Genomic DNA, 18895 nt, shown 5'->3' with positions numbered 1-18895 from the left:
TTCAGCACATTCAGCTCTCTGAAAGTGAATGGAAATGTGAACTGTATGTTCTGGTTCACTTTGTCTGCAGTTATTCTGCAACACTTTCTCCATGGGCGAGGATGGGATTCTGTATACAATAACATAACACAGTTGGAATAAAAACAAAGTCGAGAGGTGAAATAAGACTTTAAACAACATTTAGATGTGAAGGTGTGAACATGTGGCCTACATTTAAGACATTAAATATCCCACACAAGAGCTAAACGGTGTTGACAAGAAGCACCAGTCACGTAAGTCATTTCAGTCACACAGTTACAAAGAAAATGTCTTTATTTTGATTCCATTTGGTTACAAAGAAAAAAATATCGAAAATATTGTTCATTACATATTTTTAAATGTTTTCTCATTTGATTTTTTTTCAAATTAGTACATTTCTGCTCACCAGGTCTCATCTTCTATTTGTTAATAGTAAGTACTCAGTTTAAAAAAACCAAGCTTCTCGTACAGGATGAGTAGGTCGGTAGCTGCCTAATTGTTTCCATCTTCTCTGCTTTAATAAAAGCAAAATGCCAATAAAAAACAGGGGAGTTTGTAGAAAGATGATGTGAATTAAGTGAACAAACTGAACCAGGTCTGTTTCACAAGAGACTCATTTGATGCTTCATCACAGACGGACAGAAACCAAAGAGTCTATTTTGATGAGGATGTTCGGGAGTCTCACAGTCTGAGAACAACATGTCAGTCCAAAAAACTTGATTTACAGGAAATCAGGATTCATTTCAGGAAACCGTCGTCCAACTCGTCCTCAGCAGCCTGTTCCTCTGCCCACAACTTTCAGCTCCTGGCTGCTCTCGTTCTGGAGAAACGAGCAGTGAACTGCAGATATATCAGCCATGTTTGATCCCCCTCGTGAAGTACAGGTTCAGGCTCCTGTGGCGGCTCGTCTCCATTGATTGGCTCATCTTGGTGATTCGTCCTTTCAACTGTCCATCACCTGCAAGATGAGAAAGAAGAGCAGTGGTAGTTTCACGTCTCTTGTGCAGGTTTTGTGTCTATTTGTGGAAGTTTTTAGTGAATTTGTGGAGGTTTGAGTATATTTGTGAAGGTTTGTGTATTTGCGGAGGTTTTGTGTCTATTTGTGGAAGTTTTTAGTGAATTAATGGAAATTTTTAATGAATTTGTATAAGTTTTTCGTGGATTTGTGGAGATTTGAGTGTATTTGTGGAGGTTTTGTGTATATTTGTGGAGGTTTTTAGTGAATTTATGGAAATTTTTAGTGAATTTGTTAAAGTTTTTCTGGATTTGTGGAGGTTTGAGTGTATCTGTGGAGGTTTTGTGTATGTTTGTGGAAGTTTTAGTGAATTTATGGACTTTTTGTGTATTTGTGGAGGTTTTGTGTATATTTGTGGAAGTTTTAGTGAATTTATGGAATTTTTTTGTGAATTTATGGATGTTTTGTGTATTTGTGGAGGTTTGAGTGTATTTCTGGGGGTTTTGTGTATATTTGTGGAAGTTTTTAGTGAATTTATGGAAATTTTTTGTGAATTTGTTTAAGTTTTTTCTGGATTTGTGGAGGTTTGAGTGTATTTGTGGAGATTTTGTGTATATTTGTGGAAGTTTTAGTGAATTTATGGACTTTTTGTGTATTTGTGGAGGTTTGAGTGTATTTGTGGAGGTTTTGTGTCTATTTGTAGAAGTTTTTTGTGAATTTATGGAAATTTTTAGTCAATTTGTTTAAGTTTTTCTGGATTTGTGGAGGTTTGAGTGTATTTGTGGAGGTTTTGTGTATATTTGTGGAAGTTTTTAGTGAATTTATGGAAATTTTTAGTGAATTTGTTAAAGTTTTTCTGGATTTGTGGAGGTTTGAGTGTATTTGTGGAGGTTTTGTGTATGTTTGTGGAAGTTTTAGTGAATTTATGGACTTTTTGTGTATTTGTGGAGGTTTTGTGTATATTTGTGGAAGTTTTAGTGAATTTATGGAAATTTTTAGTGAATTTATGGACGTTTTGTGTATTTGTGGAGGTTTGAGTGTATTTGTGGAGGTTTTGTGTATATTTGTGGAAGTTTTTAGTGAATTTATGGAAATTTTTTGTGAATTTGTTTAAGTTTTTTCTGGATTTGTGGAGGTTTGAGTGTATTTGTGGAGGTTTTGTGTATATTTGTGGAAGTTTTAGTGAATTCATGGACTTTTTGTGTATTTGTGGAGGTTTGAGCGTATTTGTGGAGGTTTTGTGTCTATTTGTAGAAGTTTTTTGTGAATTTATGGAAATTTTTAGTGAATTTGTTTAAGTTTTTTCTGGATTTGTGGAGGTTTGAGTGTATTTGTGGAGGTTTTGTGTATATTTGTGGAAGTTTTAGTGAATTTATGGACGTTTTGTGGATTTGTGGAGGTTTGACTGTATTTGTGGAGGTATTGTGTATATTTGTGGAAATTTTTAGTGAATTTATGGAAATTTTTAGTGAATTTGTTAAAGTTTTTTGTGGAGGTTTGAGTATATTTGAGAATGTTTTGTGTATTTGTGGAGGTTTTGTTTGTATTTGTGGAAGTTTTTAACCTTTTTTGGGAGGTTTTGAGTGTGTCTGTAAAAAGCAGTTAACACGTGTAAACACTGAGAGCCACAACATTAGAACCAGTGACAGGTGAAATAAATAACATGGATCATTGTGTTCCAATGTCATGTTCGGCTGTGAAACTATGGGTCCCAGCATTCGTGTGGATGTCTCTTTGACAAACACCAGTCACCCAAACACAGCTGCAGACCAAGTACACCCTCTCACGGCAGCAGCACTCCTTGGTGGCAGTGCGCCCCCTGCAGGACAACGCGCCTGCAACGCTGCAAAAACTGCTCAGGAACGACCCGAGGAACGTGGGAAAGAGCTCAAGGTGTCAATATGACCTCCAGATTCCCCAGATCTCAATCCAGCTGAGCTTCCACTGGATGCAGTCAGAGCCAAGAACAATCCATGGGGGCCCCAACATGGATGGCAGTCGGTTCTGGCGCATCCAGCAGATGCTCAGCTGAAGTGGGATCTGGACAATGAGGAGACCAGTTTGAGGCCTTGGGTTCTTTGCCATGAGGGGGTGCAGTTGGTTTGAACGGTGTTTGTGTGGCTGTGTTTGTCAAAGAGAATCCACAGAAATGACAGAACTCAAAGTTTCCCAGCAGAACATTTGATTGTAACAAGATGATCAATGCTCACTTCACTTGTCAGTTGTTTTAATGTTTCAACTGAACAGTGTATATATATATATATATATATATATATGTAAAATAATTTTCATATTTTGCATAAATTCAGTTTTAACTATATTATTCATACTTTCACAGTACTTTGTCTGACAGCTTTAGTTACTAGTTACTTTGTCGATTCATATCAATATTAAACATTTGCTGATGAAACATGATATATTATTATAGATTAAGTTAATCAGCATTAAAAGCAGAAAGTTGAGATCTTAGAGAGGCCATGTGAGACAAGCCAGTGTCCTGCATTATGGAGGACAATTATTAATTAATTGATATATTGCATGATGCCGGCATACTTATAAAGCAATTCTGTACAAAGACAGCTGCTTTTTGAGTCTCATTCTCAGGTCGTCAAATAACGCACTTTGTGAGCTATTAACAGGACTCATAGAGAGTCAAGTTGTTAACAGTGAGAAGACATGTATTTTCAATTACATTTTATTTCAAGATACATTTTTATATACATTTTTTGTGATTATCCAGTGGCTGTAAAAACTCTCCTTGAATCCTATGGGTTTTGAGGTGGGACTTAAGTCTGGTCTGGTCGGTCAGTTCACACAAGCCTGACCACAAACAACTGGATTGCTATTACTGAACTTTGGTGCCTGGAACTCTACAGTGGCGAACTGGCTATTGTAGCTTACGGCACTCAACATTGTTTAGCTAACAATGTTAGCCTGAAAAGCTTCATACCACGATGTTTTCGCCAGCAGAACAACTTCCGAGGGTTCATAAAGCTTATCAAGCACTCTCTGAGCACACAGTTGCGCGCTCAAGTGCACATGTACAAGAACTTAAAACAAACCTTCAGTACACTCCGAAGGGTGCAAAATAACTAACAACCGCTCAAGCTGTTCCTAGCTATCAGTTCACAAGACAACAACTCCAAAGGCTTCATAAAGCTTATCAAGCACTCTCTGAGCACACAGTTGCGCGCTCAAGTGCACATGTACAAGAACTAAAAACAAACCTTCAATACACTCCGAAGGGTGCAAAATAACTAACAACCGCTCAAGCTGTTTGTAGCTATCAGTTCACAAGACAACAACTCCAAAGGCTTCATAAAGCTTATCAAGCACTCTCTGAGCACACAGTTGCGCGCTCAAGTGCACATGTACAGGAACTAAAAACAAACCTTCAATACACTCCGAAGGGTGCAAAATAACTAACAACCGCTCAAGCTGTTTGTAGCTATCAGTTCACAAGACAACAACTCCAAAGGCTTCATAAAGCTTATCAAGCACTCTCTGAGCACACAGTTGCGCGCTCAAGTGCACATGTACAAGAACTAAAAACAAACCTTCAATACACTCCGAAGGGTGCAAAATAACTAACAACCGCTCAAGCTGTTTGTAGCTCTCAGTTCACAAGACAACAACTCCAAAGGCTTCATAAAGCTTATCAAGCACTCTCTGAGCACACAGTTGCGCGCTCAAGTGCACATGTACAAGAACTAAAAACAAACCTTCAATACACTCCGAAGGGTGCAAAATAACTAACAACCGCTCAAGCTGTTTGTAGCTCTCAGTTCACAAGACAACAACTCCAAAGGCTTCATAAAGCTTATCAAGCACTCTCTGAGCACACAGTTGCGCACTCAAGTGCACATGTACAAGAACTAAAAACAAACCTTCAATACACTCAGAAGTACTCAGATAAATTAACAACCACTCAAAGTATCTGTAGCTATCATTTCACTACATCTCTACCATTAACATGACAACAACAACAACTGCTTCCAAAGAAAAAATGTCACCACAACACATTCAGATCGTTATCAGTGGTCTGCTGGGCATTAAGGCCGAGGGCCCTGTAACAGCTTTGTAATGATCTCTGCTTGGTGTTATCAAGCAGGATGCTGTTGCACACAGTTGCAAAGAAAATGAATTCCTGCAATTGTTTTCATTTAGTTTTATCACAGAGGTTCAACATTATCTTCAAGCAAAGGCATCGCGCCCATACACACTGAACTCGCCAGGGAAATCGTCATGGACAGTTGAGGGCAGAGATCCAAGCCGCTTTAGTGGCGTCAGGCTAGCTTCTACCGTGGCCCTGAGCATGTCCCTAGCCAGGCCGAAGCCCAAGCTAAACACGCACACTATGTGCACGCTTCTACCAACCATAGGTTTCTGGACATGAGGGACCTGTAAGTTGGCGGGATCGCACGAGGGCTCGTAAGATACGCTATTACCAATACCAGCAACTGATCAAAGGCCTGACTACTGCCATTCATGGAAAACACTGCTTACAGCTCCGATGGACTGCACTCGGGCATTTGCCATTGAAGATAGCTGAAGTCTGGCCAAGTTAAACTATAAATTACAATAACACCAGGTAAGCCTGGCAGACCACTAACAACGGGACTGCTCTTACTGAACTTTTGTCCCCAGAAAGCTCTACACCACAAGGCCTCCAAAACAACACGTCTCAGCTCAGTTCTGCTGGTGTCGTAGCTCTCAATCCGCTGCACTTCTACCATGAATAAGAATGCTACTGCTAACAAACCTTACACAAGCCACCAAAAATTAACATGTCTCCGGTCATTCTGCTGGTGTTTACAGCTCAGTTTGCTGCACCTCTACCATGAATGTGACCACAAGAACCGCTTCTAAACCAAAAACTTCACCACCACACAGCTGCACGTCAGAAACTGAATAGGATCCTTATTAGTGGCCTGCTAGGGGAATACGCCGAGGCTAATGTTAGTGTTGAATCTACATAAATGAAGCTGTCCATTTAAATGTAAAAGTCCCAGCTCAAAACCAACAGGGTTCAAAGGAAGTACAAGTATTTCAAACAGGTTTTGCTTTATCAAATCAAATCAGGTCAATCAGATTTTGATTTACTGAGAGGAAATATAGACATATAGATATTTTAGACATATATAGAGTATTTAACATGTGTATACACTGAGAGTCATATCATTATAACAGTGACAGGTGAAATAAATAACATGGATGATTTTGTTCCAATGCCATGTTTGGCTGTGAAGCCATGGGTCCCAGCATTCGTGTGGATGTCTCTTTGACAAACACCAGTCACCCAAACACAGCTGCAGACCAAGTACACGCCCTCATGGCAGCAGCACTCCTTGGTGGCAGTGCGCCCCCTGCAGGACAACGCGCCTGCAACGCTGCAAAAACTGCTCAGGAACGACCCGAGGAACGTGGGAAAGAGCTCAAGGTGTCAACATGACCTCCAGATTCCCCAGATCTCAATCCAGCTGAGCTTCCACTGGATGCAGTCAGAGCCAAGACCGATCCATGGGGGCCCCAACATGGATTGGAGTTGGTTCTGGCGCATCCAGCAGATGCTCAGCTGAAGTGGGATCTGGACAATGAGAAGACCAGTTTGAGGCCTTGGGTTCTTTGCCATGAGGGGGTGCAGTTGGTTTGAACGGTGTTTGTGTGGCTGTGTTTGTCAAAGAGAATCCACAGAAATGACAGAACTCAAAGTTTCCCAGCAGAACATTTGATTGTAACAAGATGATCAATGCTCACTTCACTTGTCAGTTGTTTTAATGTTGTGGCTGAACAGTGGAGATATACATGTTAAATAAAATATAATTATATAATTCATAATATATATAAATGCAGGTGTTCATTAAACTGAAACAATGCCAGCTGGCTACAATATCGCACTTAGTAAATATTAAAATACTATGACTTCCTTCTTTTATTCCCCATTGAACTAACCTGTATATTGCTTGCTTGCAAATTTGTTTGCCTTTTTAATTAGCTTTTTTAAAGACAAACAGAAAAAGAGGGAGAGAGACTAGTGTCCCAACAGTGACACTGTCATGGCTTCTGCCAACCCAAACTGTCGGTATTCAACGACCTGTGAATGAGACTCGACTATCCTCTAAAATCATTTACTGATCATAGAGTATTAATGAGCAGAAATTGACAAAACTCACACTTTCTGCCTCTAATTTTTGCACCTATATTGCACTGACCTGGTTGGACCAGGTGTGTCTCCTCTCCGGGTCTGATCACCATACAGGTCAGAGCTGTTCCACCTGAAGCTGAAGACAAGTCCCACTGTTCACCTGGAGAGAGGAGGAGGCACTTTAGTATAACATGATGACTACATGCATATATGTCTGTGTGTATACACATATTCTGATTGTAAGCAGAAAAAAGATGTATGGACAGAGTATAGACACATCTGGCAAAATGGGATTTCTTACAGGATTATCATTTCATAATAAAGAATGATATAGCGGTCTGTGACCACGTGCATGACATCACCTCAGGAGTCTCACATCACTCTGCACTATAAAATCTACTTTCATCTGATTTAATAAATGTGTTTTTTAAAGGTAAAACAAATGTAAACCAAATGTAATAAGTTCTGAGAACATTAAGAGCTTTATACACGAGTAATATGATTTCAAAGTCTATCTTTTGACACACAGTGTAGTGATTGCAGTAACACATTAAACCAAAACTGAGACAAACACACTGAATACATGCTGTGCAGCTACAATGAGGCTGCTTATTTTGTGTATAAACTACTTTAGCTGCTCAAAATGACCTTCTAGATGCTGACATACTAACATACTGAGACATTATTGAGCACCTGGAGCCTGTTAGCTAACTGTGCTGTACTCAGATATTCAGCTGTAAAGATGATAGTATTAACAAGCTAACATTACACAGCACGATAATGGCGTCATGCTAACACTCTCCAACAGACACACACCTTAGCTAACATGCAAACCCGTCTGTAAAAACACAAGGATGAAATGACCCAGACCTCTTTATAAGCTCATTATAGTGTCAGTAGCCCGTTAATAAAGCAGCTGAGCCGCTGGTAACATGTTTCAAAACCTTGCATTGCATCTCCAACAAATTTAAACTCAGCTAGCTAACATAACCACTGACTTAAACTGACCAGTAAACGTTAGCTAACCAGCTTTCATGTCGTTTAAAATAATAAATAAATAAATAATACTTCAAGCCGAATTTAACGAAACTAGCGACTTGTTCTGAGACAGTGACCCAAATTTACTTAACTGTGCAGTGTTCATGTAATAAACACCGCAGATATAAAACGGCCAAAATCACAATGGAGTTTGGTGCATTGGGCAAAACATACAGTCCGCGGCGCGTTTAAATGGATGTAATTACAGAATTATGTTCCAGCGGAATTTATCTCAACACTAAACAGTTACACGAGACGTCTACAGTTTCGTGTTCAGAGTTATTTCAGAAACATTTGAGGCAAAAACAAATCTGACCGACATGAGAGGGAGGCTGGCTCCATTTTAACCGGCACTAGGCTGAGACAACATGGAGGTTACTTTGCAATGTGGAGCTCTTTGATATAAAGGAACATCACCTGGGCTAATCACCTGAGATCTATACAACTCCCACACAGACATGAACACACCTGAACTGAGCAGGTAAGCACACACATAAAGCAGATTCGTACAGAAGAGTTTACTGACCGTATTCGTGTCCTCAGAGTAGAGCCGCTGGAACCAGAGTGACGATCCAACAGCTATTTAAATACACATCTACAGTTTTGGAGGGAAATCCACTAATTTCACGCGGGAAACGAGCGAGACCGCCCCTTTTCGGCGCGCTCCACCTGCATTCGTCAGAAAGTCTGTGGGCGGGACTCATTGTGTTTATTCATCCAGTGTGAACTCATAATGGTGTTTAGCTCAGGTGGTAGAGCAGGATGTGAATGGAGGCTTTGCTTCTGCTCTGGGTTTGAGTCCCGCCATGGATCCTTAATTAGGGCCCGAGCAGGGAACCTGCGAGGACCCTATTGTTTTTGAAGCGATTCTTTATTAGGGCCCGAGCAGGGAACCTGCAACAAAATTCCTGCATATTGTGTTGAAAGCAGACAATCTTGCACATCTAAACAAAATACGGTCTGATTATCACGTAAATGTTCATAATTGTGTTCCATGGACTGATGAGGCTCTGTGTAAAATTTGGTGCAAATCGGCCTATAGATGGCAATCTGGTCGCAGTCTGATTAGTTTGAATGGAAAGTAAATGGGAAAATCTTAAAATCCTCTTCAAAACTCATCGACTTTCAACCTCTTCTTGTGCTTCATGCTTTGAGCTACAGATACCATTCCACCTTTTAAAGAGTGAGAAGACCTTGAACTGTTGGGCATGTATTCAGTTTTTAAAAATCTCTTACGGTTTCCAAATCATCACAGTTTTAGTTTTACGGATTTTTAGGCCTTCTTCTGATTTTATAATGGGTGTGTATTGCGTGAGCTAGAGTGCGTGACATCATCGCCAGAGTGTAGAGCAGCTGGAAGAACTGGAGAAAAAATTCTCTTCAGCTACTGGACGATGATACTTTCAACTTCTTCCCGAAACTATTTCATTGCATCATGCCTCATGTGGACATTTTCGTCAGCCAGCTCCAGAAGCGGACCGTCATCTCAGTCTTTGTCTGGGGAATCGTGCAGCAGTATACGCTCTTTTTTCTGTCTTCAGCGTGCATTACTTAATGCCAGCGGGAGCAGGGCACCAAATTATAAAGAAACGGCTTCTTCGAGGCGTTGCGCGCGGAAGCCCTGACGGCAGCATGCCCCGAGGTGCGTGGACTGCGAGGGCCCAACCAACGCTGCTGGCAGCTTTAATGATAATTGCTATTGTAAAAACACACATATATTAAGGTGTAAAATTATATAGTTGTCTTTCATGGGACATTGAAAAATTTCAAGTCTCGGAGAGTGACTTGTCACAAAACACAAACACTACATACTTTTTGGTGTATAGTTTTTAATTTAAGTTTCTCACAAACCATTCAGACCAAAAATACAGTACTGACAGAGTGCTGCTGCTGCTACAGTCACAATTAGGTCCCGAATATAGATCCACAGCTATGATGATTATATTTGAATGGCAGTGAAACAGAATACAGTAAATCAAAAAAAGGAACGGTGTGAAAGATAATGAGAAGGCTTGTAATGAGGACGTGTTAATTATAAAGACAAAGTCCTTATAAGAACTCAAGGTTTCCTTCAATGTGTGAATGAGGAAGAAAACAGTATTTACAAAACACTAAAAAATGATGTTTGAGGAAAAACTGATGTTAACACAAGTTGTTTTTTCACAAATAGACCAATGCTGATAAATATGAAGTGCTGCATCTGTCTAACTTCAACAACCACAAAAACAAAAGATCAACAGTGAACGAAAACTGTACGATCTAATGGTTTAAGTCTGTCTTACACTGGTAAGGCATCCACTCACATTAGGTCAGCCAAGACAACTTATACAGCTTAATTACTCCTATACCCCACAGGGTTTGATTGAGTTCTTTAGTCATGGAGGGCATTGAAGCAAACATTCACATTGTCATACATGGCTCTTAGCTGAACAGTTCTTTAGTGTTGCATTAAGTGTGCTTCGCTCTTTCTGAGTGACATGTAAGTGGAGTAGATGAGGAATTACTGTTTGTAGCCGAAGTTACAATCAAAATCTTGTAGCTTTTCACAACACGAGCACCAACACAACGTTCATGCGCGGGTGAAATATTCAGATACGAGGCGAGATAAGTAAATGCAACAGAACTATCAGTTTTCCAGATGTACATAAATAGGATTATTTACAAAACATAAAATATACATTTCTGTACCCTGAACACTTATTAGTGTCCTAATGAGACTTATTTAAAATCAGTACAGATATTAACACTTATACAAGCATGAGCAGTGTCCGAATAGCAAGAAACATCAATATCTCACTTTTAAACATGTCGGCCAAATAAATGCTGTTAATACAAACAGCATTAAGCAACTCCATTCTCACTAGTCCACCAGATCACAGAACAGTCAGGGTCCTTTTCTCCTGAAATATTTATGAATCACACAACCTGCAAAGGAAACTCCAGAAGTGACATACAGTCATTGAGACCTACTTTCTGACTTTTTTTGTTCATGGTATCTGTATTCCAGTTGCCTCTAATCATGATGCTCTCTGAACTTATAATGCAATTTGTACTCTCGTACAAGGGTTTAATTAATTCCAATCAATTGACAAATTCACATAGTTTAATTATTGTCCTACTGTTAACACTGAGAAATTGTCCAAAATTAAATCTTTTCTTTTTGAAAATGCAACATATCCACATTATGGTAATTATTAAAATATGTAAGTGCAAACTTGGGCATAATGAGCAGCTGAAATAAATCATTTGAATGGCAGACAGCCGGGAACTGGAGTCTTAAAATCTTAGCTTATGTACCGAGTGATGACCTGCATGTCATCATGAATTCCTGTCTGCCATTCAAACACTCCTCAGCTTTGAGCACCTATAAGGTCATTGGCTTGCTAGTAGATAAAACCTTTTTCATAAAGGGGGTCTTTTTCATTTAGTGCACATCATGAATTCACTGCCTCTTATTCCACAGAGGCAAATAAATACCGTGCTACTCTAAACAAAACGTTTTTACCCTCAGATATTATTGTCTGGGCAAACCACACTCTTTATAATGTTTCCACAAGGGCACTGTTGTTCGGTTGTATTGCACACATAATGAGGTCCACAGACCACCCACTTTCATCCCACGTCCTGCTGACTACGCCCAGCGACCACTGGACACGAAACTTCTGCTGAAGGAGAAATTTGAGTCCGAACCCTCGTGTCTTCCCCAAGCACCGAAGGGCACCACGATGATTGTGCTGTTGTCCTCTGAGCCATATTGAAGAGCCTGAGAGAGAGACGAGACACATTGTCATTTTAAAAAGCTGTCAGGCTGGTTAGCAGGCTAACTTCAGTAGGCATCTCTGCATCTTAAAACATAAACGTCTCTGACAGTATTAATACTTGACCAGATTCTGTTGATAACGTTTGCTAATTTCCTAAAATTTGTAACTACTACAATGACAACTAAAACTACTAGCTAGGAACGGAGTGCTTTGGTGTTTATTTCCTAACAGTATTTATTCCAGAAGTGTTCTCTGAGAGTCTCTGAACAGTGTACAGGCTATAAATCTATCTGTTCATAAGCTGATCAGAGTTGCTAAAGGTTAATCCAAGTGAGTAGTGTATATGGAAGCATTTCAATTTGTCCATCTCGCGAAATATTAGGCATGGTATTATATGAAAATTTCATGTCACAGTTATCCAAGACAAAATAATTGTAAATCCTGTTGTAATACTGATACTGACAAATTATGCTTAACCTTGTTAAAATGACACTAAAACATACTTAAATCACCTGACTTAACATTTTGTTAAGAAAGAATAGTGCGCTAACAGAGATGGGAGGGCAAACTGGAGCTGTCTCACTCTTTTATCTTATTTATGATTATCAGGACAATGGAGATTCACTATTATCAAGTATTTTATCTCAATCTGAGATCATATCTTTCCTTGTCCCTTCCCAACAGAACATGTGAGCATTCGTTTCAATAAATATTTCTCGCTGCCACAACTAAAACAATCCTTCCAATAAACAAACACCGAGTGAACTCTGAGTCAAATCACAAAGCTCTCTTACATTACATACATTGCGTGTTCACTACGGGCACATTAAATCGTAAGTATAAAAGTCTTACCTGGTCAGATATTCTCTGAGCTGCCTCCTTGGGGTCATGGCACTGGTTGATGACATTGCAGATCTCTTGGCTGTTCATAATGAAGTTAATGCCATCTGTGGTCAATGCCAGAAAGGAGTCGTGGACATGGTGCAACTGAAGAGAAGGAAAGAAATATTCAGCAACACTTCCACTTTTTTAAAAACGTTTCTTTCTGCATGTAGCACTGAATTTTCATTATAATTAGCCTGAAACATCCAACGGACGATTATGATAAATCCTCAACTTTTCTAAACCTACCGATATTCTCTTTGTCTCCGGCTCAGCAATGACCCCCATGTTCTTCAGGTCAAAGTCTCCGATGCTGCGCGTCATAGCCAACCTGCCATTGACGTTTGGCTGTCCCAGACTATTCCAGGTAATAAAACCCCCACTTTTCTTTATCCTTGAGGGAGAGAGGCAAACAGAGGATTATTATAATGGTGTAAGTTGTTCCAGCAGGCAACAACCCAGCAGAGGCAACTGACAACTATGAAGTTTATACAAATGATATGGACTTTTTTGATCTCCTGCTGATGTACTGTGTGGCACAACCAACAACATCTTTGTACCTCTCTTTCTCGTCTTTCCTCTCGGGAGTGTGGTCGACAGTGAGTTTAAGGGCCTTGCCCTTGCGGCACAGCATGGCTCGGCTGTCACCCACACTGCCCACTACAAGCTCAATGCTGTCCCTCAGCAGGGCCACAGTGGAGGTGGTTCCTGCATTCATCCCTGGTACTACAGAGACATAAATGGAAACATGAGAGGTGGAAAGTGCCATCAAAAAGGTCCAAACACAAAGTCACTGTTTACAGTGTTCACAACAGGCACATGGTGTGTCTGACACTCTCACATCCACACATTCAAACATGGACACATGGGTGGGAAGTCAAAAAGTGGACTTGCAGCAAACGAGAGGTTACACAGTTAACAATAGAGGAGGCAGTCACACATGCAGGTCAAACTGTTTCAGCACAGAGTTGAGGTCCAGAGCAATTTTTACAGCAGACCTATATCTAAGGCTGAACCTTCTCAGTGTTAAGTATTTAAAAAGAAACCAAAAAAAAAACTTTTTAAATACATCCTATGAGGGCTGGTTTGTTTTACTTAAAGCTTTGCATGCATTTATCTGCAGTTACAAATGTGAGAAATTCACCACTAATCTATCAAAAAGTAAGTGATGTTATACTAAACTAAAACTTGATTATGGCAGCTGGTATAAAACTGATTAACGCAGGCAAAGAGTAAGATGTTATTCTAACTCTGAACGCGGCAACATTGTTTCTGACAACTTTAACTGCCCTAAACTTTATTTCGTAAAGGGATGCAAGTTTGTTAAAACTAGGGGATGCACCATATGGATTTTTTTCAGTCAATATGATAACCAATAATTACCTGCTTCTAATTGCTGGTACAGATATGATAACCAAACATGTCACATTCAAATAAAGTTCTATTCTTCTTCTTCTGCACTTCAATGAAAGCAATTTGGCTTCATATTAACAGCTAAAATTTCAGAGATCCTGATAAATACCAGATTATATACATTTCCCAACATCATGCTGACAATTTATCACTGTGATTTATATGGGGTATCCCTAGTTAAAACCGCATCACATACCATAATGGGATTTATCTGCTGACTTTTTTAGGCCTGCATTAGACCTCAAACTAACTGAACCAACAAGAGACTTAAGCCACATGTTTTTAAATCTGCATATTTGACATGCTGGACTAGATCTGTTACTAACAACATACATTTCATACAACTTGTCAAATGTAAGCACTGTCTCACAAGAAGCTTTGCATACACTTGGTGAAAGAAGAAAGAAAAGGAGGAGAGACAGAGAGAGCGAGGAGTGAGAGAAAGTTAGGGAACCTTCCAGTAGGCCAGGATTTAGGACCCGCTGGACTCTCCTTCAATATCTAGCCTCTCGTCATCCACATTGGTGCCAAGGGCCTCCAGCTCTTAGCTGGGTCAGCAGCTGCCGTAGATAACATGCACACACACACACAGGCATATTGGGACATTTCACACAGCGTGGCCGATGTATGGCCACATAATAGATACACTAGCTTTTATACAAGTAGATAACCGTAATCAGACACAATGCCCTTTGAGAAAAGTCAAGCTAATTTGAAAAGTTTCCATATGACAAGGGCTAACATGTAGACCACATGGTTTATTGAGAGAAATGGTTTGCATTCATTTGTTTTCGGAAGGCTAAAATGACCCATAACATTCATTTCAATGGCCGTGCTAAAAAACACACTCTGCAGATTGCCAAAACGTGCGTGGCAAATTAAAGGAAAACACCATTAAGTGTCGGGCACACAAGACTTGAAAACAGCTTTGGTGTTCTTTGTAGGGCTGTACCAAAGAGCTGCCAACTCAAAGCGTATCAGGGCACTCTGTGTCTGGCTTAGCACACAGTGCCCCACTTATTCATATTGAGAATTTTGTTCAAGGATTTTAAATTATTTAGGGTGACATCGTACAATATAAAGACAGACATTTGAGGTGTCATTCAAAAAACCTCTAAGATATTTGGCACTGCTTATTTTTTTTGCTGGCATACACTCTACAAGTCTCTGGACCTCTACTGTCTTTTAAGTGCTGGGTAACTGGGTTGAGATGCGACTGCGAAAATCACAGCACAGGACACAACACATATCTTCTACATGTACTCACACATGCACTCAGGTTTTTCCTTTAATTTGTCACCTCTCTGTATATGTAGATGCAGTACTGGAAGCAATGAAGCACTAGCATTCGCTCTACTTGTAGCTGTGTTATTGTTCATCAGTTAGTAATTAACTCGGGCTTAAATGACAGACCTCTAACCAAAAGCGTTCAGGTTATGTCAGTTGAGAAATCCAATGCCTCAAAGCCTACGGAGGATAAGTAAGTTAGGTTTTGAAGAGAGAAGAAGAAAAGTTTCATTGCATACGTGTGCGTATAAATACACAGTTTCTCATCTATGTACATATAACATGAAAGAACCTACCATTTGGAGTGAAGTGCATGTGCCTCGCAAGAGCCTTGTCTACTTCAAGAAAGGCCTTTGTTAAAACCAATTCCAGATTGGACTCCTCTTCCACAAGGTCCCTGAAACAACAACCAAAAGACTACATTGATGACAATATCAGCAACAAAGATATGTTTCTCTCTCACAATTATCTAACATTTTCTGACATTCAAATAGTTGACTGATCAATTAATTCCCTGTGACAGTGACTGGTGCAAATGTGCGCTAACAGCATTTCTAATGATTTCCTTACTTGATAAATTTCTCCATGTATTTTTCACAAAAGTCAGCTGCTTCTGGCCCGCCATGCCCATCAAACACAGCAAAGTAGAGGATGTTGTCAGTCATTTGGGAGACCTGGAAGCGGTCTTCATTCTCCTTGCGTTGACCAATCAGCGAGGCACAGCCTACCCTTGATAAACTGACTTTAGGAATGGGCTTGCCATAGCGGATGCTTGGCGGCAGCAGGATCGGCTCATCAATACGATTGTCCCAGATGCCAAATGAATCCCAAGTAGTGGGTCTGCCGCTGCTGTCTGCATCAAAGCGTGTGTTGCTGTGCCGTTTCTCTGAAGGGCTATAAAGTTGTCTTCGTAAAATTGTGAACTGGAGGTGGTTGTCCTGCTGGTGCGAAAATGGGACTATGGCTTTCTGTAAAAGACCAGTGCGACCCACATGAGGACCACTGCACCTTGCCAGGCGCACGAGACAGGCTGCTGACATCACCCTAACAGCACAAACTCTGGAGAAGCACTGGATGCAGAGGAAGAGGGATCTGCTGTCCAAACACTGAGGAAAAATCAGTTAATTTGTTAGAGTGGATGCAGAAATTTTGTGAACATTCAAAAAATCTGCTTTGTTTGCTCAGAAGGGGCCCAGGATAGATTTTTTTTTTTTACCACCATCCCTGTGTTTCTTATCTCCAAAAAGATAGAAACAAGTTAATAAGCTGCAAACCATTTACTTATTTACAAAATGGTGCTTTAGATAGTGAGTGACCTAGTTATAAAAGGATTTGAGGGGCCAAGTAATCACTGCACAGAACTAAAAGGTAATTCAAGCGCGAGCTTAAATCACCGATGTTTTAATACTCGATTCAATGTTCTAATCATTCATCCAGCAACAGTCTCTCTACTATTAAGATTTGTTGCCTTTCTTTGCTATATAATAACACCAATCTTTGAGTTTTAGGCTTGTCTTCAAACCAGCAGCTTTTGAAGACACCTCCTTTGGCCTTTGAGCATTGTCATAGTCATTTTCACAGTTTTTCTTAATGTCGACAACAGATCGATCGAAATAAATATAATAGTCTGTCGCAGCCTGATGGGCATCTTTCATAGCTGACCCACAATAACATTGTTCAAATAATATCCATTAAAAATCCTCATGGGCTAAAAGTCGCATCAAGCCTCGATTCGGTCCAGATAAAAATTAGTGTATTACACATGAATATATGAAAAGCTGCCGACAATCTGCGTCTATAAACTGATCATAACTAATATTACATAATTATTCAATTCACCCGGTTTATGTCTGTATTCACTAACATTGCTAATTATAACGTGCATCTTAACATTTGAACAGCATCGGGGAATAATAACAGCAACACACCTTTCTGTCCGACAACATTCACAAAGTGTACCTGCAGCATTAATAGATTTTTTTCATGAGTAACTATAAGATTAACGTTGACGGTACACGAATGATGCAACTCTGAGCAGTCATAACACAAGCTCCAGCCGCTAACAATACATCCGCATCCCGATTATATAATACACATGCCATATGCGGAGTGCACGTTTTTCAGCTAGGGTACTCAAATACTACTAAATAATATATAGTTGTTGCCATTATTTACTAAGCAGCTGGACTGACGTTAAAGTTAATGGCTTTGCGTTTCAGCAGCGTTAGTATCAACAAGCTAGCTACATATCGATAATGTTAGCTGTCTTTAGCTGACTAGCTAGCTAGGTGGTTAGCATTCGCTAGAGGTTCGCACTTTGTCCAGCATTAAAGAGACCGTCCCCTTGACCTTACAATGACATGTTGTCTAAAGATCATACCTTCGATATGTTGAATTTATTTATACGATTTAATCCTCGTCTGGTTCCTTGGAGAGAACTCGCTAATATCTGGATGGAAACCGCCGCCTTCGCCCTACTGTTGTGAATACTCAATGTTATCAAACACTGCCTAACCGCACCAATCAGCGTGCAAGAAACGTTTACACCTACAGCTACGCCCCCACATATAGTGAAGATGATTGGTCGACAGAACGGTTAATGACAGCTGTTTCTACCAATCATCAAACGGCAGTTTTGGCACTGCGTAGCCAATTAGACAAGCAGTTGATGCTGCAGGCCGAGTAGGGTTAGTGGGCACCATGTATGTGAATTCAAATCCACTTATTTACTTTCCCATACACTTCATCCATTTTGTTCCCAGTTCTTCTGGGGCCGAACCACTCTCTATTCTTCCTCTATGAGCGGTGCTCTGATTTGGATTATGATACGTAGTCATTTGAGGCCTGCATGTTTACATTAGTCGTTCCTTAACCCCCCTAGGAATTTAAGGCTACCGGGCACATAACTCACTGGTATTGCTGCCTTACTTCTGGGCATGCAGTAATACTGTTAAGTGGTGCCATCTATTTTTAACATTTGTAAACCTATTATACATCAATACCTCACCCATTAAATCTTAGAGATAGCAGAGCATTTACACTTAAAGGTTCCTCTGGGATAAGATTTAAGGAGAACATCATTCAGGATTTGAAATTTCAGAAAAAAAGTGCTGTGCTTAAGCAGGTATCTGGCACCACAGACCACACTGCAAATCCTGTACTCTGATAACTATGTGACATGTAGAGCACCAGGTCATAATCTATTACCAGCCTTGATCTTTGACCCAAACCAGTTATGTTTAGCTAGAGGCATGGCGAGTAAACAAACGTGTAGCCTGCTTATTAACTGCTTATTGACTTTCTCATATTTCAGTAAATTGGCAGTTATATTCTTTGAGAAAATGGACTTAAGTTTTGCTGTTGGCAGAAAAAGCTGCAGTTAAATTGGTGACATGA

General features: G+C 40.0%; 1 protein-coding gene and 1 long non-coding RNA gene across 2 annotated transcripts; both read right to left on the bottom strand.

Annotated features, from left to right (window-relative positions):
• Window positions 1-803: 803 nt before the first annotated feature.
• Window positions 804-9025, bottom strand: LOC119022936. Its single transcript, XR_005076128.1, has 3 exons — window positions 8683-9025; window positions 7186-7278; window positions 804-976 (listed from the first exon to the last, which is right to left on the bottom strand). It is a non-coding gene; the product is annotated as an uncharacterized LOC119022936 (long non-coding RNA).
• Window positions 9026-9965: 940 nt separating this feature from the next.
• ppm1k (protein phosphatase, Mg2+/Mn2+ dependent, 1K) lies at window positions 9966-18004 on the bottom strand. The gene is made up of 7 exons (XM_037108323.1): window positions 17880-18004; window positions 16070-16605; window positions 15796-15896; window positions 13360-13525; window positions 13049-13193; window positions 12770-12904; window positions 9966-11919 (listed from the first exon to the last, which is right to left on the bottom strand). The coding sequence occupies exons 2-7, from the start codon at window positions 16537-16539 to the stop codon at window positions 11788-11790; spliced, it is 1149 nt and encodes a 382-aa protein (XP_036964218.1). The 5' UTR covers window positions 16540-16605; window positions 17880-18004; the 3' UTR covers window positions 9966-11787.
• Window positions 18005-18895: the final 891 nt, after the last annotated feature.

Source organism: Acanthopagrus latus, chromosome 1 (genome assembly GCF_904848185.1).
Source record: "Acanthopagrus latus isolate v.2019 chromosome 1, fAcaLat1.1, whole genome shotgun sequence".
Taxonomy (NCBI): domain Eukaryota; kingdom Metazoa; phylum Chordata; class Actinopteri; order Spariformes; family Sparidae; genus Acanthopagrus; species Acanthopagrus latus.
The sequence above is the reverse complement of the archived record's forward strand: the minus strand, read 5'-3'. Positions and strand labels throughout refer to the sequence as shown.

Bases quoted from the DNA above. Each gene is read 5' to 3' on its own strand.
- ppm1k (XM_037108323.1), bottom strand. From the start codon at position 16,539: ATGTCAGCAGCCTGTCTCGTGCGCCTGGCAAGGTGCAGTGGTCCTCAT. The intron at 13,194-13,359 runs GTACAAAGATGT...CTCTCCCTCAAG, and splicing joins AGGAAAGACGAGAAAGAGAG to GATAAAGAAAAGTGGGGGTT. The intron at 12,905-13,048 runs GTAGGTTTAGAA...CCTTCTCTTCAG, and splicing joins CGGAGACAAAGAGAATATCG to TTGCACCATGTCCACGACTC.